At 41.8% G+C, this 23,150-nt stretch overlaps 1 protein-coding gene across 1 annotated transcript in view; it reads right to left on the bottom strand.

Moving 5' to 3' along the window:
• The window catches only part of sli (slit guidance ligand), a 434,906-nt gene that overhangs the window by 39,115 nt on the left and 372,641 nt on the right, over positions 1–23,150 (bottom strand). The window contains exons 23-27 of the mRNA XM_050192987.2: positions 17,420–17,555; positions 15,787–15,855; positions 2,311–2,382; positions 2,111–2,182; positions 1,255–1,326 (exon numbers count right to left, since the gene is read on the bottom strand). Coding sequence (XP_050048944.1) covers positions 1,255–1,326; positions 2,111–2,182; positions 2,311–2,382; positions 15,787–15,855; positions 17,420–17,555 — 421 coding nt within the window. The remainder of the gene's footprint in view (positions 1–1,254; positions 1,327–2,110; positions 2,183–2,310; positions 2,383–15,786; positions 15,856–17,419; positions 17,556–23,150) is intronic.

Raw genomic sequence — 23,150 nt, 5'->3', positions numbered from 1 at the left:
CAATGGAAAATATCTTCAAACTTCTGCAAAAAAGTAAACCTACAACTTATGAGTTCTGCCAGCAGTACCCACCCTACTCCTACAAAGTTTCAACCTGATAGAGTAGTTCCCTTTCGGTGGTTTTGCTGAGCACATGATTTTCTGCCTAAGCCACCGTTCCATTTCCGGGGCGCGTGGTGGTAGCCCTGTTGCCGCTCGCATACTTCCCCAAATGCTGACACCACTTTCGGAGCTGAGATCATTGCTATGGTTCCTCCAATGCAGGAGAGGCATGCGATTCTCCTTCATGGTATTGCAAATGTTCACGTGGCATCAGCGAACTTGAAAGTGCGTCCAATTGATGCTCTGAAATTTATGTTTCTGAACCTCGAAACAAACTTCAAATGCATGTTCTACAGCATAAAGGTTGTGAACTCTACATGTGGCAAAGTTCAGCTAAACCCCTACACATTCTCCTAGAGAGAAAATGCCAAAATTATTCCACTGCTTGAAAGGCCATTATTTTGATTCCGGCAGCAGATTATTAATTTGGCTTCCCCTCCCCTTTAATGTTCCTACAGCTCTGAAATTTTGCCAGCATGTTCTTTGAAGTATGTACTTTATTTCTACAAATTTTCAATTGATGTGTGTACCCCATTGTTTCTTTACAGCAAGTGTTCTTGTCTCTGAACAAGCCCTAAGGCAAATTCCATTAGTACAGACGATGATCTCTTGTAGCTCTCTCATTCATCCTATGACCATTCAAATTTTGCAAATATGTTCAACAAAGTATGCACTCTATTTGTCAGAATTCTCAATTTGGTACTCCAAGTAGTTCTCCTGCAGTGCTTCTTTGGAACCTCGAAATAATCCTTTCATATATAAATTTGCCCGCACATTTGCTCTGCAGAAATTTTTCATCTGCAAGAAAAGTGTATTGTATTTGAGACTGCTTGCTGCAGTAATTGATGTACACAGTACATTTTTGTTCCATCATATTTTGCAGTTAATTTCTTCATGTTTGTAAAATGTAAAGAATATGTGACATTCAAGGACAATGACATCTTGAAGGCAATGAGTAATTTCAGTGCAGTTATAGCTTGGACCTAATGACACAAGTTGTACAACTCGAGCAATGAAACAGAGGATTAATATATGGACGCCGGAATTAGTTTCTTTCCGCGTACAGGCTGCTGTAAGTTGCCTACAGTGCCCACGTCAACGCCACCTAGCGCGTCAGACCTCATACGTCGACGGTTTCTTGCCAGCACTCACATGTGCGTGATAGACTGCAGGTCCCGAAAGGTGCCCTCTGGTATTATTGACACGTCGTTTCCATGCAGTGACCTGCGTGGCCAGAAAAAATCTCAGGACAGGAGGGAGTGTGCGGCGAAGGAGAATGGCAAGACGCAGCCAATGTCCACAGAAAGTGACAGCATATTCGTGAACAACACCATCAATCAATGCCTGTTAACTTGTGGCTACCAGCACGATACGTTTCAATTACATGCAGCTACCTTAGTAGCTGGCCTGGTGATCTTGTTTTGGTTGACAGCCTGGTGCACATCCTCGATAACAAAGGAGTATTATTCAGACCCTTCATTGCTCCCTGGTCCTTACAATAACCCTGGGTGCACAATGGTTAATTAGATGCCATTCTGACGAACCACACTCTGTTGGATTATCACTCAAGGAAAGGACAAAACTGTAAGTCAAGAAGCAGCAAGTAACGAGCATTACAACTATTCGTGGATAGGTTTTGGTGTTGGCAGATGATGCAATTCTCTATCTTTGGGATGAGTATTTGAGGAGACATTAAATGAATGAAAAATCAATTCGATGATCAATATTGCCCCAGAAATTAATTTTTCATTTAATTATACTTCCAGACACATAATTACTTCTTGGCAGTAATGAATGCATGCACATTTAGAAATTCTGAGATTAGCACCAATTTTGATACATCTGTTCCCAATTCCAGTTACGTTCTCAAAACAAAGGCTTTCCTCATGCAGTGCAGCACAACAACAAGTAGAACAGAAATCCATTTTGTAACAAACTTTGAGTACAGAAATAACTTTTTTTTTTTTTTTTACTGGAAAGCAATGACACATAAAACCGTAGCACTTACAGAATTCGCAGGGACTTTAGGCCAGAGAAGCTGTCAACCTGGATGCACTGGAGTTTATTGTAACTAAGGATGCTGGAGAAAAATGACAAGAGAGAGTAATGACACCTTCAATAAAATGTGGATGGTTAGCACCCACGGAGAAATGAAGAAAAGACATCACAACCATGAATAAGCTGAAGAAATATGGAGGAAAAACTTACAGTGTTGAAAGCCTGGATAGATTGGAGAAGATGTTGTTTGGCAGAATCGATATCTGGTTGTTGCTGAGGTCTCTGAGAGAAAGAGTAAAATACATTTAATTAACATTCACTCAGCATGTTGCACAGGGAGCTAAAGAAGACGGCTTCAACACAGGCGCATTTGAATTTACATCTATAATTATTATTTTGAGCAGGCCTATGTTTGCTATGTTATCATCGGCACCAGCCTATTTTTTTGTCCCCTGCAGGACGAAGGTCTCTTCCAGCGATCTCCAACTGCCCCAATCTTGCGACAGCCGATTCCAAGTTGTGCCTGCAAATTTCCTAATTTCATCACACCACCTAATTCTTTGCCGTCCTCGATTGCGCTTCCTTTTCCCTGTAACCACTGGTTATCTTCTATGCATTACATGGACTGCCCAGTTCCATTTTCTCCTCTTAATGTCAACTAGAATATTGGATACCCTGTTTACTTTCAAATACCCCATTGTCTTCCTGTCTCTTATGTTCGCTATGTATTGTTTGGCCAAGCAAGTAGCTGGACTACCCTCAATGATGCGAACACCTCGTACACAAATGTTAGCAGATTTAAAAAGATGTGGTAGAAATTAATGAATGCCTTTATAACTCAATAGATTATTGCTCATGCTCCTACTTGGTGCCCAGGCTTGTGTACGAATTTAAATTTTTTGGTTTGAAACAAAGTCGACGCAAATAGCAATTAATGTAGGATAATCTCAAAGTTAATAGTTTGAATGGTTGTGGGATTTGCACAAAACCTTGACATAACAGCCAGATCTTGACGACAAATCTAATAAATGTTGGTTCTTTGCTTGCAAAAAAAAAAAAGGGAGATGGGTTTATCTTTGGAATCAGTTGATTTTCAAAGTGCTGTTATTCATATATTTTCATCCAAAAGTGCAAGTTCGACATTTCTTACAACTCAAGCTGCACAGAAAACTTTTTTACAGGCTCTTGTTGCTCACTGTTGTGCCTACTTAAAATTCTGTGTTGGTTGAGGCCACGGCGTTCATCCATCGTGCGTTGTCGTAATGCTGTGTAGCGCAAGTTCAGCTTGATGCTTTTAATCTACATGCTAGCTTAACGGATTCCATTCTGCAAGCACACAGACAAAACAATTTTTTAAATTTAACAGTAAAATTTGCGCAATGTGAATTTCGACTTGAGGTGCAATTTCGACAACAGCGTGAATTTTGCCTGGAGGTATGGCCGTGAAATCACCTTTAGGGCAAATTTTTCCTCCATCAGTATCGCTGAAGTGGCAAAGAACATTGCAGTTGGCCGACGATATGGTGTGGACGATTCGTGCATCCGCGAATGCAAACTGTTTTTAATATGATTCAGCTGTTGTATGAAGATATCTCTGCGGGTTATAATTGGGGGTGTGGCTTATACGTGTAAGAATACATATACAGTCAGCGTCCAATTTTTCAGACAACCTAGTGGCTGTGAAAACGTCTGAAAAAATGCACGCCTTTACTGCCCCCAAGGGCTCAAATCACCACAGGAACATCCAAAATAGCTCTGAAGGCCTGCCAGTACACTTATTAGGCGTATTGGTGCTCGTTCTGTGACAGGAGACAGCAGGTACATGCGTGTATATTTAAGGAACACATACTGTGTCCCGTGAGAATTGCGCCTTTCCACACTTGGTATGCTTAACCGCAATACTTTGCGTATGCTTCACCGCTTAAGCGAAGCTGACTTTTGGGAACCGACATTATGGAATGCGTCGTGCTAGGTTACTCAAGTCATGCTTTCCAAGCTTCAAAGTCATTGGCAACGATTACAAAGGCGGAGTCAGCACCATTGACAGCAGCAATTTTTTTCGATGAAAAACACAGCACCGAACACCAAGCTTGGTAGCAAACATCAGAGCGGGTAGGCCTAGCGTTGGTGCGGTGGCGGTGGCTACGGCTCCAAGCAGATCTGCATGCAAGAGTGCCTGTTCGAGGCAGCGAGATAATCAAAATGGCAGCGGCGGTGGCTTTGATAACATCGCTTCCATAGGTGTATCTACTGGGGGGCGGGAGCACTTGTGCCCCCAATTGCAGAACTAGAGGGGGGAGCAAAGTAGGCCATTTGCCCCCGCCCCTCACACTTTTGAAAGCCGGGAATACAGGGCCCGAAGTTCCAACCAAGATCGCTCGAGTCTACAGAAAGCCGCTTGAAGCCCTGATCATGGGGGTCTGGCTCTCCACCAGCTGCACACGGAGTCTCGGCAACATTGATTCTTCAGGGAGCTGATCACTGGTACGTATATAGCACACAGGGTCCACTCGGTTCCAGCTGGTAAATTTCCCCACCTCTGCATGTCTCCAGTGGTCATTCAAGACTTGATCTAGGCATTGATTTAGGCTAATTGGTCTGTCATTCTAGGAACCTCAATAGTGCAATTGAGGTTCCCAGTACTTTCAAGACTGCTTTAATTTATTTGGGCGTGAAAGGTGTTCTAGCAGTGAAACTAGAGGCAGTACGAAGCATTCGCTTCTCGCTGCCAGCATTCTTCATCACACCAGTGTTGTGACAGCGAGTGCTCGTGGTCATCGAGTGAGATGTGTTTATATTTGCCAATGTGTGCGTGACACCATACTTGTCATAGGCGTATCTATCGGTGTGTGGGGGTTGCGTCGAGGGCAACAACGAGCCAGCTGTCGAAGAAGACGACGACGCTCGAGCCATTGCTTATGATGGGTGTATTTTGCTCAACGGAGCCAGCTGTGGAAGACTGAACATGACAGAACAAATCGCTTCTGTTTCTCATGGCTTTTGGACCAATCAGTACTTCACGGCGACTTTCAGGTAGACCAAGGGCGAAAATGTGGTATTTTACCTGTACAAAGCTCGGCTAATCGTCATCGCTGTGTTGAAAACATGCAGCCAAGCACGTTCTGCAGAATCTAGTTCTGCTACCATTAACGTCGAGAAGCACAAAAAAATTGGGGATAATATGTAGACTAAGTACATTTTCACGCTAGGAAAACTACGTTGCTTATGTTCTTTTGAATTGTGCTGTATTTGTAACCTTCAAATCTGAAGGTAATCAAAAATTCAAGCTGTCATAATCATGAGAGGTAAGCGATCAAATACCTACTTTTTTTAATACGAATCGAATACAAATAATAAGTATCGAATATCAAATAGACAAATGCAGACGCACATATTTACAGCAGGAATGCTGTAAATCTGCATCTATTTAGGAACATGCTTGTACATGCTCCTAAAAACATGCTGTGGACGTAAAATGGGCACATTCTGGCCAGGCAAAATGAGTCGTCGGCGATTGTGCACATCACTTGCGTACAAGACCTAGATAAGATAGCGTAGATGCAAAGTATTTTTTTTTCTAACAACTAACTGACAAACTGCACTTTAACATGTGCTCAATCGTGTCGCCTTCTGACCTTTGTGCTATGTTTACTCAGAAAAACAAAGCTCTGTCCTTTTTTCATGTTAATGCGCAATCCTTGTGCAATAAAGGTGATCAGCTAGAAGCATTTTTCTGTACGCTGAGCTTCCGTTTCAACGTAATAATGATTACTGAAACCTGATATCAAAGCAGTAGCGATGTTATGCACCTACCCGGCTACAATACATATGTGCAGAATCGTACTGATAAACGAGGTGGTGGCGTCATGATAGCAACCGAAAAGGCGTTCAAATGCAATTTTCTTGTCGACTTCACTATAACCCACGAGGACTACGAAATTCTCTCATTACAAAGCGGAAGAAACGTGTTTTCTGTTATATACAGACCACCCAGAGGTAGCGTTTCGAATTTTGGTCGCTTTCTTGATGAATATCTGCAGTGGATCACAGAAAACAACCTTAATCTAGTTCTGGGTGGTGATCTTAATATTGATTTCTTATCTTCTTCTGCGCGTAAATATGAAGTCGACTGCATATTACACAGCAATGGATTCACTAATCTCATAAATAAACCGACACGGCTAGAGACAGCGACGGCAATTGATGTCTTCATTACTAACTGTCGAGTTGACTGTCTTCACTCAGGAGTCATTAATGTCCAAATAAGTGATCATCTGCCCATATTCTTGTTTGCAGATTCTTTAGCCCCTCAAAAACAATGCATGCTTCCTGTGGTATTATACCGGCGCATAAACCAAAACACAATGAATTCTTTTCGGTCAGCACTTGCAGGTGTGAACTGGAGTACTGTGCTCCGTGAAAGCGATCCAGAGGACGCTTATAATGCCTTCATTGCCACATTTAAGTCTGTTTATGCGCAAAGTTTTCCACTTGAGACGCTTAAGAAACCTCGCAAGGCTCGTAAACCCTGGATAAGCGCCGAATGTCTTCAAATGATAAAACAAAAAAAAACTATCTTTATAACCGCTTCATCAAAAGCAGATCACAGGATGACCTGGCGCGTTTTAAGACGTATAGAAACAAAGTGACGTCTTTTCTACGCCGAGCAAAACAAGAGTATATGGAAAAGTTATTCAACCCAGACGTGTTAAAAAGGAGTGACCTTGTATGGAAAACAATAAATGAAATTTTGAATCTAGGTGCACATGCCAGCGGCATGCTTGAAGTCTTAGTAGACAACATACCACTGGGTGGAAAATTATTAGCCGAAAAATTTAATGATTTTTTCGTGTCTTTGGCAGATAGCAATAGTGCCCCCCCAAATGTCAAATGCCTTGACTCGCGAGTTCCTTCCACTGCATTCTTGATGCCAACAGACACCAGCGAAATCGAAGCTTGCCTCTTGACCCTCCGCAACAGTAGCTCACCGGACATAGATGACCTTAAGATTCAGCCAGTAAAATATGTAGCCGATATAGTAAGCCCAGTCCTAGAACATATTTTTAATTGTTGCCTCGAACATGCAGTGTTCCCTAAACGAATGCAGATTGCTAAAGTAACCGTTGTTCATAAAGGTGGAGACAAAAACGACCTATCAAACTATCGCCCAATTTCTATTCTTCCGATTTTCTCAAAGTGCTTTGAAAAGATACTGTATACGCGAATGTCTAGTTTCTGTGGGAAATTTAATATACTAACGCCAAGCCAGCACGGTTTTAGGAAGAACTTTTCGACAGAGACTGCACTTCTAACCCAAAAAGGACTAATCTTAGAATCCTTTGAGCAAAAGCTTTTCACTCTTGGTATTTTCATCGATTTCTCGAAAGCGTTTGACGCATCAATCACCAAACAATGTTAGCCAAACTCGAACACTATGGTTTTCGCGGAAAATGTCTTGACATAATTAGATCCTACCTCAGTTCTCGCGTCCAACAAGTAACAGTAAACAATGCACTATCAGATGTTAAACATATTTCTTCTGGCGTTCCCCAGGGAAGTGTTCTGGGACCTCTGCTTTTCCTCCTTTATGTCAACGACATAGTCTGCTTAAGTAAGATCCCAACATTTGTGATCTACGCAGATGATACCACTCTGTTCTTCCGAGCAGCACATGTACGAGATCTTGAACAGCAAGCTACAGAGTGTCTGCGCCAACTTCATGAATGGTCTGAATCGAACTCGCTAATCATAAACACACAAAAAAGTAAAGCTGTATTATTTAGGCCTCATAACAATATTGCTTCTACTCCACAGATCTGCTTAGAAATGGGTTCGTCGTCCATTCAAATAGTTCCCGTGGTCAAAAGTCTGGGTGTTTTCTTTAACGAAAATTTATCGTGGGACGATCACGTTGAAATGGTCAGGGGCAAGTTGTCAAAGGTTGTTGGTATCGTGTCCCGACTTCGATATTTCCTACCGAAGCGTGTTAAGCAAATGCTGTACAATGCACGGTTTTCTTCAGTCGTTAATTACTGTATCTTGGTCTGGGGCACCACGTCATTTACCAATATCAGACGGCTGCACATGCTTCAGAAGAGAATTGTTCGAAATATTGTTAATGCTTCGAGATTTGAACATACCGCACCGATCTTTGCGTCACTTGGCATCACCCCCCTTCCCCAACTGCATGAAAATTTACTGTTAAGGCGGTATAAAACAAGTATAAGACAGAATAATACATTCATGTTAGACCTGGCAATCTTGAAATGCAAGGAACTTAAGTATGCTACTCGCACTGGCTTCACGTGGTTTGTGCCTAAAACACGAACGAATTATGGTCGCCAAATGCTTAGCTACATTCTTCCACAGACGTTAAATAACGCGCTGTGAATTGGTGTTAATTTATGTACTGCTGACACTTATGTCATAGTGCTTTGTGCTTGCTTTTGTTTTTGCCTGTAATGTTCAAATACCGTTTCATTTGTGTCAATGCTGTTATTGCGAATGCTTTACACATGCTGTATGATACACTGCGATACTGTTGCCAAGTCATTGTAGGGTGCGTCGACCTCTGTCAAGCCTTTCTTCTGGCTTTTTGTCGATGCACCCAACATCCTCATGACGATGTTGAATAAAGAATTGAATTGAATTGAATTGAATTGAACTGAATAGACAGTCAACTATCACAGACAATTAGGATCACTTTAAACACAAGATCACTACAACCATCATGAAAAGAACTGCACAAATAGCAGCTCCACACCTTTGGAGCCTGGTGGCAAACAAGCTTTCCAAGAATGACAGCCTGCTGTATGACCAACTTTCCAAAAACAAAAATAAATTGCTGAAAAAATATCAGAAGTTATTACATTACACAGAGGAAGAGTCCGTTGCGGGCCGATCTTCTGACCCGGCACTGATGATGAAAACATGTGTTGTATCCAGACAACGAATGGTAGTCCCTCTCAAAAGGAATTGTCACCCCACAAACGAAAAACGCAGCGCTGTCGAAAGAAGACTGCTTCAAAGAATCCACCAAGAAACGCCGCAGCGAGAGCCTCATCAGCTGAACAGTCTCCTTCAGTACAGGACACTACATGTTCCTCCCCTAGAGGTCCTCACCACGATCTTCGCCGAGCCTACATCCAAGCCGTGAGTGAAGCACCTGGGAACTGACTAAAGACTGTGTCTGCCGTTAATAATGTCCCTTATCTCTATTCAAATGATTTCCTATGGCTAAGAAAGGTTGTAGAAAAAAGAATCCACAATGATCTACATGTAGATACGCTAAACACCTACCTGGCTGCATGTGTTGCACCAAAGGGTCTCCACATCATTATAAAACCAGCTCTGTCTGACATGTCTGAAAGCAATAAGGCTAGGTTGGATAACATACCAACAAATGCTTCACTACAACTCACTCAAGTTCTCTTAGATCCCTATCATTCTTTCAGTAAGGAATTCAAGAACCAAGAAAGCCAAATTGCAGCAAGTTTAAACTTGTGATCTACCCAATCTGCTGCACTAGAGGCATTCGACTAAAAAAAACGTTATGAAATTCGCACATTGAAAGCCAGGAAACTGTCCCGTGACGGTGTTGGGTGTTCTTCTGCAAGCCAGGTCTGGGTATGTAATTCCGCCCCTTTTCAAACCAAGCCTCTTGAAGTGCACTCCATAACTTCTTCGTCATCCTCTGTTAAGAAGTGTTCTGATCGAGAGCAGAACAATATTGTTAATATCTAGGACATTTTACTAACAGCTGAGGAGTACAGTGTTCTGTGCCGTGGTCTAAATTTTTGTGCAGCTACAGGCGGACACAGTGAATTTCAACTGCTGAAAGACTTGGATAATTTCGTCCGTAACCTAAGCCTACGCAAATACTTTCATGACTGGCCGAATTTGAGCTATCCGGAAAATGCGTTACCTTCTGGCAACCACTAGGTCCCTCCTTCACAACGCGATAGATGCTTGGATATGTATATCAAAGCAGTACAGCAAGACGTTCTGCAATTGTATCAAAAATAAGCACCCTTCTGCCGTAATTTGTCCGCCAGGGAAATGAAAGCATTAGATGCCCTGTCCTCTCGCAAAGACATCGTCATTAAGCCTGCCGACAAAGGTGGTGCCATTGTCATAATGAAAAAGTCCAATTATACCGCAGAGGCGCACAGACAACTAGCAGATGTGACGTTTTATAAACGCCTTGATCATGACCTCACTGAACAATACAAATACAGATGAAAAGCACGGTGCGTGATCTCGTCAAAAATAAAAAGGTGCCTGATAACGCAATCCATTCTCTCGTTCCACTAAGTCCTGTTGCCGGTCGTTTTTACCTTTTACCTAAAATACATAAAATAAATAACCCGGTCGTCCCATCATTTCCTGTATAGGTACAGCGACAGAAAGTTTGTCCGGCTACATAGATTCCCTCATTAGTAATATCCCAGCTACATTTCCGTCTTACGTAAGGGATACTACCAACTTTCTGTCAGATATCATCGATCTCAAAATTCCTAAGGCTCTCTTTTGGGCACTTGATGTAGCATCCTTGTACACCAACATTCCGCATGCAGATAGCATCAGGGCAGTCGTCAATTCTTACAAAGCAGCATAACCCGAGAAGCCTAATAGACAGCAATATGTTGGCCACTTTGTTGACACTTATTTCACAACTAAACAACTTCGAAATTCAAGGTCAACACTATGTCCAAGTTAGTGGAACGTCGATGGGTATGCGGATCAGCCCCAACTATGCCAATATATTTATGAGTGAGCTAGAAAATAAATTTTTGCTAACACAGATGATAAAACCTTTGTATTAGAAGTGTTACATCGACCATGTTTTTATGATTTGGTCACACGGTGAACAGGAGCTGCTTTCCTTCATTTCTGACTTTAACAATGCCCATCCATCGATATCATTTTCTCACACATATTCTCCATCTACTATTAACTTCCCTGATGTCAGCGTATCAAAATGATAAACTATCTACTGCCCCATACAAAATACCAGCAGACCGATATCAATATTTGCACTTCGATAGTAACCACGTTAAACATTGCAAGACTAGCATTCCTTATAGTCAGGCCTTACGTTTAAAAAGAATCTGCTCTGAACAACCTGGGTTTTAAAAAAATTGCGCAGCCCTAAAGAATGCTTTAGCCAAACAAAATTATCCACCACAACTAACTGATGACGCAATAAAATGCGCAGACGTGCATGGCTGTAGGACACTTCTGTCCACTGAGAAGAAACGGACTCCCTCAACCCAGAAAAATCTTGTCCTAACCCATTCTGTGTCAGTCCCGCGTGTTTCCAATGTACTAAGGAAACACTAAAATATTCTAATGCAAAGTGAACGCCTCAAAGACATCTTCGCCGAACCGCCTAAAGTAGTATACCGTAGAGCTAGAAATATACGAGATATACTATCGTCATCTTCTAGGAATGACTTCCCTGACGCCGTCGGAAGCCATCCTTGCTGAAAACCGCGATGCAAAGTATGCCCCTACATGTGTACATTGCAGCAGGTCACTAGTACGGCTTCAAACTTTCAATTAAAAATCAAAGGCGATTTCGACTGCGACACTAAAAACATAATATATATGCTTGACTGTACACTGTGCAAGAAACAGTAAATTGGACAAACAGAAGGGCATTTTAGATTGCGCTTCAACAATCACAAATCCCACACTAACACATTGCCCAACCTACCCATCTCAAAACACGTACATCTCCCTGACCACTCATTTGATAAGATGAAAGTCACGTTGCTTGAATCGGGATTTCGTTCAAATTACGAGAGAGAAGCCCGTGAATTATTTCTTATCTATAAGTTTGATACCGTTGCATCTGGTTTGAATGAAAGTGTTAGAAAATTGATTTGCCTGGCCACATAGCCCGTCACATCTTCCCTCGTTTACCTTCTTTTTTACCCATAGGCACTATTTTGCCTTTTTACTAGCACGTCACTATTTTTCGTTTTTGTTTTCATTTGTTGTTCTTGATTGGTGACATAGCGCCCATACATACATACATACATACATACATACATACATACATACATACATACATATATATAAAGACAGACAGAGATAGCCCCCCACTGGAAAAATAGTTGGTACGTCAAGTTGTTTCAGACCTGCAGTGATGGCAAAAAGTCAGGAAAATCGTACTGTAAATAGTTTTTGCGTTCGAAATTTTTGACATTAAAATTTCACACGGTCATTGAATCTAGGGGTATGTGGTGGTGCCGCTAAGGCATCTGAATTATAGGGCATGTCCAAAAAATTGGGCGTCCGGAAAATCGGTCATTGACTGTATTCACTGGTTTTGAATATTTTGAATGCTGAAATTCGAGCCAAAGCGAATATGAATAGCATAATATTCGATTGAATATTCACACAAGCCAAGGCACCTTGATGAACTGCGATAACACCATTGGGTATTGATTTGCTAATGCTACCCAAGTACACTTGTTCCGAGGATGCCAATGGTCCGGGGGCTCAAGTGCAAGGTGCATCAGCGTCCAATAAGACTGTCTGCAACGTGAAGAGTGGTAGCACATGTTCAGCATGAGCGTGTCAGCCCAGGCACATTTTTTATGTCCCCAGTGTATTCCTGAGCACATCACTCGCACAGAGAGTGATGTAATGGCCTTCTTTCCCTCGATGAGCCTGCTTTCCACGGGTAGTCTGTTTGGGGCTGTGTAACTGTGAGTGTCTCAACAAACGCTCCTCTTCCGCCCTTTGATCCTGTGTTCTCATTACACAATAGTCTTGGAAACAAGGATAAGATCTCAAGACAAGTGTTATCAAGATCTGAACTGTGCTAAAATTGGCCTGATCTATTATGGCCGCATCAGCACACTGCATAGCAACATCAACTGACTGCAGCATCATTACAACACCAATTGCAAGGCTTGCTGAGTTCTGGCTGGCCAGTGGCAGTAGCAAAGTCTACATCGAAAGATGCGAGGTCTGTGCAAGCACTAACAATATCAATGCTCCAAAGAAGGTGCAAATATTCTTGACAGTCCTAGGTGAGAAAGCCTACATGACACTATGCAGTCTTCTGCTGCCAAAAGGCCCCGGTGACTGCAAGTATGCCAATATTACCAAAATACTAAGCAAACACTATGCACCATGGAGGTCCATCGTCATGGAACGATACAGGTTCCATCACAGGGATCAAGGCCAGAATTAAACAATAGGAAAATTCATTGTCGAGCTTAAGCTAGCGGAAATGTGTGAGTTAAGCAGCATCCTTGAAGAAAGTCTTCGAGGTCGGCTAATTTCGAGCCTTTGCAGAGAGTACATCCGATGCCATCTGCTGTCACTACCAAACAAGGAGGTGACGTTAGAATGAGTCGTAAACTTCACCCTGTATGGAAACCACCGACAAAGACATGAAAAAAATTCTCCCAGCTCTTTTGGACGTCAACTGACTTCAACATCAACCATTAAATGAAGGTCCTATACCTTTAAACCCCAGAAAATATAGTGCCAAGCCTCAGAGTGCCATAAATAAGTTATTATAAAAACTTTTTCACAGCCACTTTCGGTTTTGTTTCCCAGGAGTATACTGTTTTGTATTGTCATGATGCAGTGTGTGGTCACGTGAGAGCATGAAAATATGACATTTTGATACTTGCTCCAGCTAGCTCAGTCCCTTCGTATGCAGCTACTCATTGTGAATGTTGATGTAGCAGCATAGCGGACAACCAAGCACGCTGGAGTGAGGGTCACAAAGTTGCAGTGGTCTGCTCTCACATGACCACATATTACATCAAGACGTTGCAACACAGTAGAAACAAAACCGAAACTGGCTGTAGAAAAGCTGTCATAACAAACTAATTATGGCACTGTGATGCTTAATTTTTTCCGAAGTTTAGAGGTAAGAGACTTTCATTTAAAGCAAAAAAAGAAAAAAAAAATAAAGACTAGAAAATATTGTGTCAGTATCCTTTAAGACAGCCAATGATACAAACATGTGTAAAATGCATAACCCTCATTAGGAAACTGCTGAACCTGAATGAATTACATTTGTTGCAGTCAAGAGAGAAAGTTAAATTGTTGGAAGCAGAAATGAGCACTGAAATTTTAAAACAAGAACTGCCAAATATCGACAAATTATAAAAAAAAAATTGTCAAGGGAAAAGTTTACAGCTCCATCACTATGAACCAAAAACAGACATCATAATTCCGTAACTGTATTTATTTAATTTGCTAAAGCAGGTAAATGTGATGCATCAGTTGAAAGCTTACCTGAAGTCTTTACATTGTTCACATGAGTTGTCAAAAATCCTAACAAATTTGTGTTATTTTCAGACCAGTTTATAATATATAAATTTTGTCTATTTTAAATATTGCGTTAGATGCAGTTCGCAGAATTACACTGTTATTCATCAAATATTGCTCAGTTACAGAATTGTAAACATGATGCCCTCTTCATTTTCTTAAAGTTCTCCCTGATGTTTGAGCATTTTGGTAGAAGTGCTGATGCACTAAATAAAAAATCTGCTTCTAGCTGCAAGGATCGAATTTTTTTGTTTTTCATATGCAACACACATCATCAAAATTTGTGCAATAGATGCGAAATGAAACTTTCTTTTACAATGCAGTTAAATGGGAGTCCCCGTGTAGTATATGCTTCCTAAAGCTATGCTTCTGCAAGCCATCCTCTATGACGAGAAACTTGTACAACTGTCATTACCTTTGCATAGTCAATGTTCAATAGCTTAAAATCCGTGCAAATTTAAAATCAAGAAGGTTCGTGCTGTCTACTGAAAAGGTTAATGACGTGACAATCGAAAATGTTTTCTTTCAGTTTTTCATTACTGTTTTTCCTCTCACCGAGTGATGAAGGAAAAGAGTGCAATAATAAAACTACCTGCAGCACAGGCGCCTCAAACAAAGCTGCATCTTAAGGCAGCAACAGTTATTAGACATTTCTACAGTGCGCCTGAATTGGTGCAGCAGCAGCCGCACACATAAGTGCCCCTTTTTGCAATCAGTTCCAGTCACTTTGTCAAAAGGGTGTAAAGAAATTTACTGCAAGAGCATCTTTCATTCAGATGTTCAACACTGCCTACTCTGAGAAGCTAGTGAAATGAGAGGCCACGATTAAGCAATCATGCATAGGGTGCCTCCATGTCTCTCTTGCAGTGACGGGTGAGGGGGGTCATCGATGTAGCCTAGCCCTGCGAGGATAGATGCGTGCAGATGTGTGCTCGGCACTGAGATACAGCCAACAGAGAAGGTGAGTGAAAGTGGTCACTTAGAGTGCTGCAAAGCACAGATTTTTTTCGAAATGCAAGTGTGCACCATACTAGCAATATGGTCTTGTAAGCACTTTGCACGAATGTTAAAGGACTGCATCCAAACTTTTTCTTTATTTTGTGCAATTTCAGCGTCACATTTTTCTATACAAACTGAACCACCTGCTGAAAATTTTAGCCCCCTTACATCAGCTAGAGATTTAACCATTTGTGTTTCTGAATTTTCTGATCTCATTCGCAGGATGACTTCCAAAAGCTTAACGGCAGTTTTCATTTCTATATACGAGACAGGTTTTCTTACTATGGCACACAGTATGTGTTAAAGGCATTCAACAATAACAAAGTAGTAGCTAAACTAGTTTGACCACAGGCTCTCCCAGAAAAGCAGAGCTGTTCAGCTTACATTCTTGTGACATCCTTGAGCAGATTCAGCTCCTTCGGTATCTCTGTTATGTCGTTCACGTCGAGGTACCTGGCCAAAGAAGTATGCATGTAACGAAAATGTGTGTTACACCAAAGAAAAATCCACAGAGAAAATGAAAGCGACACAAAGTTATGCATATCCACAGCTAGCAAAAGTGGTACTTAAAGGAGGCCAGGTTTCAAGCTGCATGTAAATAATTATAAGGCCCAATAGCAAAATTCTCCAGTAAGCAAGTGATCAGCATAGGAAACAAAACTTTTTTCTTTTCCATTCATTCACCACTTTTCACACAGAAATAAGTACAACAATCTTGGGTAAATCGCTTCCTCTTTTTCTAAGTTGCCACAAAAGTTACAGAAACAGCCTGTTCATTCCATATAGGAAGTAGGCATAAGCATGAAATGCTTCTTAAAGGGACACTAAAGTGAAAAATGATTTCTTCTGCATCAGTAAATTACCGTTCTACAACACCAAAAACACCCCTTTTACAACGATAAGGCGTTTGGTAAGCCAGATAAAGCGCAAGAACGAAATACGGGTGGCGACACCTACTTAAGTTCCCGCACCTGGGGGCTGTGACGTCTTGGATTTTGATGGCATCTTCTAGGGCCTACTAATTATATATAGCAGTACAGATTGATTACATTGTGTTCTAAAGGAACCAAATATTAAACATGGCAAGTTTTGGGAACCTTTATTCAGCCAATGCGGCCCAAATGTGAAAACATACTTTGGAATTCCTGACGTCACGCTGACAAACCGGGGCTGGGGTTTAGGCGCGAAATTCAAATACTGATACTTGGACCTTCATTTTCTCGTCTAATAATCAAACTATTTTTTTGAAATGACTGCCTGCAGGGTTCTCAAACAATGCTTCATTAGTCTAAACTGATTTATTGTTTCGCTTTAGTATCCCTTTAAAGCATCGTAATCTTAACCACGCTTACTGCTGCCTTTGTCATTGCACTGTGATACTAAGCTGCCATTAGGACCCCCATTTCCAATGTTTACCAGAATCTCCTCCTTTTTTTGGTTTTCCTCGGGTGCCACCTTATCATTGGAGCAGCTACTGCAGAGTTCTTAATGAGATTCAGGACTCTACCAGACCGGCAACACTGTGCCAGAACCCAAGTTAGGCCTGGCTAATCTGCACAATATGCACTTCACGCTTCATAACTTTGCGTACACCACATCCAGAACTGAAGCATTTGACTGAACATATTTTGTTGCTTTTCAACAGGCTTTCCAGTTTGGAGCTGCCATCAGAACATGTCGTGGAATTCAAACTCCGTAGTTGAAATTATTCACGAAGGACTCCACTTCCCGAGACAGCTGGAATTTAACCGAGTGGTGGCACTTACAGAAGGCATGAGGGTGGGATTGGAATGGGTGTTTATGTTGATAAACTGTTAACTAATCCAGCACACCCTGTCCAAATCTCATGACATCGCGAAGAGCTATATAGCATGAGAATTACAAGCCCATCTTTAGCTTTTGCTTCTTCTGGTTTACGAAGTCTTCACTCAAGATAATACTAGTACATTTGTAGTATAATAGAAGCGTAATTTACCAATCTCCCCTTAAACTTCTCTACAAGCAATGAAGCGCATACAGTTCAACGGTGGTTGGCTGCAGGTGCTTGGGCAGCTGGCGCAGCCGCTGTCGTGAGCAGTGGACTGCATGGCCGACACACGTGCAGCCACGAGGACAGAGTTCATCCGAGCCACATCCCTCGTGCAGGTCTTCCTCTAGACAACAGAAAAGTAACGGCAATTAAACAACTCTCCTTTGCTTCCTTTTTCATGGATGCCAACATTATTGCAACCGTGAAGCCATTTTCTTTAAGATCAACTTCAGGAGTCCTAGGCCCTTCATGAATGAGTTTGCAGGCAGGCGAAGACACATCTGATCCTGTCACATGACCGGTAGATCAGCACGACATCGCACCAAGGACAATCTGCCTTTTTCACAGACGCTCACATCACTGCCATTATGCTAAAAACAATGCTGCATGAATTTTGCAGGGTGATTCCATGAGAGATCGAACATGCATGTCCGTTCGCTTGGTATTTTTATTTTGTCTGATATTTTTATATGTTATGTACGCATATTTAAATTGCACGGAACTGAAAATTTTGCTCCCAAAAAGTATTCCCAGCATAGCAAAAAAATATTTGAAGGTGGCAGCATGGGCGTCCTGCTACTGCTTATTGCAATATTTTCCGATTTCACATCCGAAATTCAATGCAAAATAAAAAAGGTGAGCCAAAAACATTTTCTGCTTCATTTGGTATGCCTAAATGTAAATAACTTCCATGGATTTTTTATGCTGTCCACAAAGGAAAAAAAATAATAAAAAATTCTGAACATGGTGCAAATGAGAAAAGTTTTGCAACCTTGATCACCTTCCCACGTTTTCTATATTGCACAGAAACTTGAAAAGAGTGTCAAATATAGAATGTTTCCTTTACAAAATTCATGCAAAAATAGTGCTCCTACAAAAATACAAGAAAAGAATAGTTAAAAATGTTTCTCCAAAAAAGCAACAGCAGACTACCAAAAATGATAATAAAAAACAAACTCCACTCCCAATTTAAAAATATTTGAAAGTAAGCCCGCTTATGTCAGGCAAAACATGGGTGCAATATTATGTTCCCTCATTTGATTTATTCACAAAATATAATGGGCCAAAGTGGCCGATGTTGAGCCTGCTGGCTTCAGTGCCTTTGCTGGTTAATTGTCTATCAGTTTTCTCTATACGTAAATCTACAGCTCTCATTTCTTTGTTGCAAAAGAACTTCTCTCTGGTAGCTTCAACAAAAATGTATTGTCAGATTTTACTTGTGCCGCGTATGTATGCTGCCGCCCTCAAAAGTGCTAACACGTACCCAGTTTGCAGTCTACAACTGACATACCATATTTGCATGAATATAATGCGAGTTATTTTCTTAAACTTCTGGCATCAGAATGTGCCTTGCATTATATTAGGGTTCGTGACACAATTATAACACACCTTTTTTTTTCTTTTTTTTTCTCTTTAACACTACCTCTACAGCCTAACTGGGTTCAATCTGTACAATCTGTGCTCCAGCGAAGCAATCAGGACAGCGCCAGAATAAGGGGAAAAGGAAAAAAAGAAGTGGGGGGGATTTAAACAAGGAATTCAGGAGGCAAGTTCGAGAAAAAAATTATACACTGCAAGCTAATAAAGACAAGTACACGATGTGCAACCATAAAAACAGAATGAGCAACACAGTTTGGGCGAAAAATAAGGAACGTAATTAACCATATTTGTAGTACTGCTATTTCAGTTCTTAACGTCATGATTTGCAAAAGTACGCATTCGGGAACAAACATAGAAAACAGGAAACAAAAACAGACACAGTTCTTTACTGTCTTACATATAAAAATGCTACAGTATTCATTCACAAGAAGATTGCTAAGAAAAAAATTTTTTGTTGCATGAACATTTTCGATGTTGCCTCCCTGCAGAAGCTACTGCCAGAGACTTAGGATATTCGCGACACCGACGAGGTCTGTCAGCACTGCTTTACGTGCTTCCAAGAAATCCTGTCCTAATCTACCAAGACCCGCGATGAAGCAGACAAGGCATTTCTTCAGGAAGAAGAAGTGATTGATGACTTGAACAGGTACACCCACTTTCTTCTGATGTTTCACCATTGAAGTAACCATCTTCCATTCAGAAATGCACCAGATGATCTTACAGAAAGAGAAAAATGGGCCGAGATTGAAAGTGTCATAGTGGGGAAGATATGCTCAACATTAAGCGTCAGTACACCTCGGCTGTCTGTAACAAAATTTCAGGCATGCGCTAGCTGGTTAAATAGCTTGAAGCAAGCGTACGAGGCTTCAAGGTCATATCGAGAGTGCCTCTGTCTCTTAACGATCGTGCCACCAGAAGTTGCAAGAAAATGCGTTCAAAAGGCAATCCCAACTATCACAACGTACATGCTAAGAAAGGCTCAAAATTGGCATGAGAAGCACGAAATGTGATCAGATTTTAATCCGTACACAAGGTCCAGGTTAAGCACATTGGATATACAAGCTGCACTTGACAACTTCTCCAAGGACGAACTTTGGTGCTCGTGGCAGAGCCCGAATCCAAAGGACGTTGTGTCAGTCATCACAAACAGCCAAAGAGACGTCTCAAAGAGGTTTATGACACATTCTATCCCCAAGATGTTCTAGATGTTCAAAGCAGCTTGCCCCAGAACTGACATTGCCCTGTCAAAGTTTTACAGCCTGCGCCCAAAATGGGTGCTGCTCGCACCACAACAAGAAGTTTGCATTTGCGTTTATTGTGCTAATGCCAACCTTCGCGTCTCTGTGCTAGAGAATGTAACTGGCATGGAAAGCTCTTGGAAGGCATGAAAGCACTGTGTCTTTGCGGTTCACCAACCACAGATTGTATGTTGGGTGAATTCGAGCGCTGTCTATGGAGTGAAAGCCTCACTTTGGCTAGTCTGGGAATGATTGACGAGTAAGAGGTCACATTCGCTGTTTGGGAAAGCGGTGACTTAATCAAGAAGACATCGTCTCCAATCCTCTTTGTGAAAGAGCTCGGCAAATCGGTGACCAAATGGATTAGTCAAGAATACATATGCCGCACTCAAGTTGTGGCTATTCACGAGGCAGAGTGTTAGCAGCATAGAAGCATTGGTCTGCACTTTGATTTTGCCAAATCTGGACTGTCCTTCTCTCAAATGAAACACAACCATACCATTGGCACAAGAAACAAATCTACATCTTCACCTGTGTCATTACGACAAGGAAAGCAACACACAGCTTTGATGTCATGAGCAATGACATTCATCATGACGTAGTGCACGCCTGGTATGCCCTAGGTGGAGAGCACAAAATGTTAGATGAAAAAGCACCCATCTACTGCCATGTCACCTACTCAACAATGGTGCAGCGAGCCATTTTAAATATAGGTACCAATTGTATGAGTTGTGCCGGGCTAAGTACATGTCTGCAAAGTGGCTGCTTTCCGCTACAGCACGTGGAAAGAAGGCCTGTGATGGTGTGGGTGAACTCGTTAAGCACCAAGCTTCCTTGCACAACTTCAGCTCTGAAAGCGCCATCTTTATTCAATCGGTGCAGGAGATGGTTTCCTGACATAGCCGCAGCATCAAGGATGTCGCCCTGCTCTATGCGCTTGCTGCAGCCATTGACGAGCATTGGCAGAAGTCAGTAGAGGGGAAGTCAGTACCACGTGTGCCAAAAATTCAGTCATGCAGGGATGCAAGTGGAAAAGGAAGTTTTGGAGCAGTTCTGGGTGCAGCAAATTTGGCACTTTCTAGCAGGTTTGGAGCAGGAATTGTCTGTTTTGGAGCAGTAAATGCACATTTTGGAGCAGCTTAGTAAAAGTCCATATGAGTGAAATACAGGCACATGAAGAAAAGGTGTTGCCTATTATACTATCATCATCATCATCATCATCATCATCATCATCATCATCATCCTGGTTACGCCCACTGCAGGGCAAAGGCCTCTCCCATATTTCTCCAACTACCCCGGTCATGTACTAATTGTGGCCATGTTGTCCCTGCAAACTTCTTAATCTCATCCGCCCACCTAACTTTCTGCCGTCCCCTGCTACGCTTCTCCTTCTCTTGGAATCCAGTTCGTAACCCTTAATGACCATCTGTTATGTTCCCTCCTCATTACATGTCCTGCCCATCCCCATTTCTTTTTCTTGATTTCAACTAAGATGTCATTAACTCACGTTTGTTCCCTCACCCAATCTGCTCTTTGCTTATCCCTTAACGTTACAACTATCATCCTTCTTTCCATAGCTCATTGTGTCGTCCTCAATTTAAGTAGAACCCTTTTAGTAAGCCTCCAGCTTTCTGCCCCGTACGTGAGTACTGGTAAGACGCAGCTGTTATACACTTTTCTCTTGAGGGATAATGGCAAGTAGGGCGTGATGGCAACCTGCTGTTCATGATCTGAGAATACCTGCCAAACGCACCCCAGCCCATTCTTATTCTTCTGATTATTTCAGTCTCATGATCTGAATCCGCGGTCACTACCTGTCCTAAGTAGATGTATTCCCTTACCACTTCCAGTGCCTTGCTACCTATCGTAAACTGCTGTTCTCTTCCGAGACTGTTAAACATTACTTTAGTTTTCTGCAGATTAATTTTTGGAACCACCTTTCTGCTTTGCCTCTCCAGGTCAGTGAGCATGCATTGCAATTGGTTCCATGAATTACTAAGCAAGGCAATATCATCAGCGAATCGCAAGTTACTAAGGTATTCTTCGTTAACACTTATCCCGAGTTCTTCCCAATCCAGGTCTCTGAATACCTCCTGTAAACACGCTGTGAATAGCATTAGAGAGATTGTATCTCCCTGCCTGACGCCTTTTTTTATTGGGATTTTGTTGCATTCCTTATGGAGGACTACGGTGGCTGTGGAGCCACTATAGATATCTTTCAGTATATTTACATACGGCTCGTCTACACCTTGATTCCGTAATGCCTCCATGACTGCTGAGGTTTCGACTGAATCAAACGCTTTCTCATAATCAATGAAAGCTATAAGGGTTGGTTATATTCCGCACATTTCTCTATCGCCTGATTGATAGTGTAAATATGGTCTATTGTTGAGTAGCCTTTACGGAATCCTGCCTGGTCCTTTGGTTGACAGAAGTCTAAGGTGTTCCTGATTCTATTTGCGATTACCTTAGTAAATACTTTGTAGGCAACGGACAGTAAACTGATCGGTCTATAATTTTTCAAGTCCTTGGCATCCCCTTTCTTATGGATTAGGATTATGTTAGCGTTCTTCCAAGATTCCGGTACTCTCGAAGTCATGAGGCATTGCATATAGAGGGTGGCCAGTTTTTCTAGAACAATCTGCCCACCATCCTTCAACAAATCTGCTGTTACCTGATGCTCCCCAGCTGCCTTCCCTTTTTGGGTAGGTCCCAAGGCTTTCTTTACTTCTTCTGGCGTTACTTGTGGGATTTCAAATTCATCTAGACTATTCTCTCTTCCATTATCGTCGTGGGTGCCCCTGGTACTGTATAAATCTCTATAGACCTCCTCAGCCACTTGAACTATCTCATCCATATTAGTAATGATATTGCCGGCTTTATCTCTAAACGCATACATCTGATTCTTGCCTATTCCTAGTTTCTTCTTCACTGCTTTTAGGCTTCCTCCGTTCCTGAGAGCATGTTCAATTCTATCCATATTGCTACGGCACAATATGCGCGATCACGAAAGGCCAGCAGTGTGAAGACGACGACGACGATTAGAAGCTAGCGCGGGCTGTTGCCTCTTGGCCAAGCGCAGCGTATTTTCCTTGTAAATA

The sequence above is a fragment of the Dermacentor andersoni genome, chromosome 1, assembly GCF_023375885.2.
Source record: "Dermacentor andersoni chromosome 1, qqDerAnde1_hic_scaffold, whole genome shotgun sequence".
Classification (NCBI taxonomy): Eukaryota; Metazoa; Arthropoda; class Arachnida; order Ixodida; family Ixodidae; genus Dermacentor; species Dermacentor andersoni.
The sequence above is the reverse complement of the archived record's forward strand: the minus strand, read 5'-3'. Positions and strand labels throughout refer to the sequence as shown.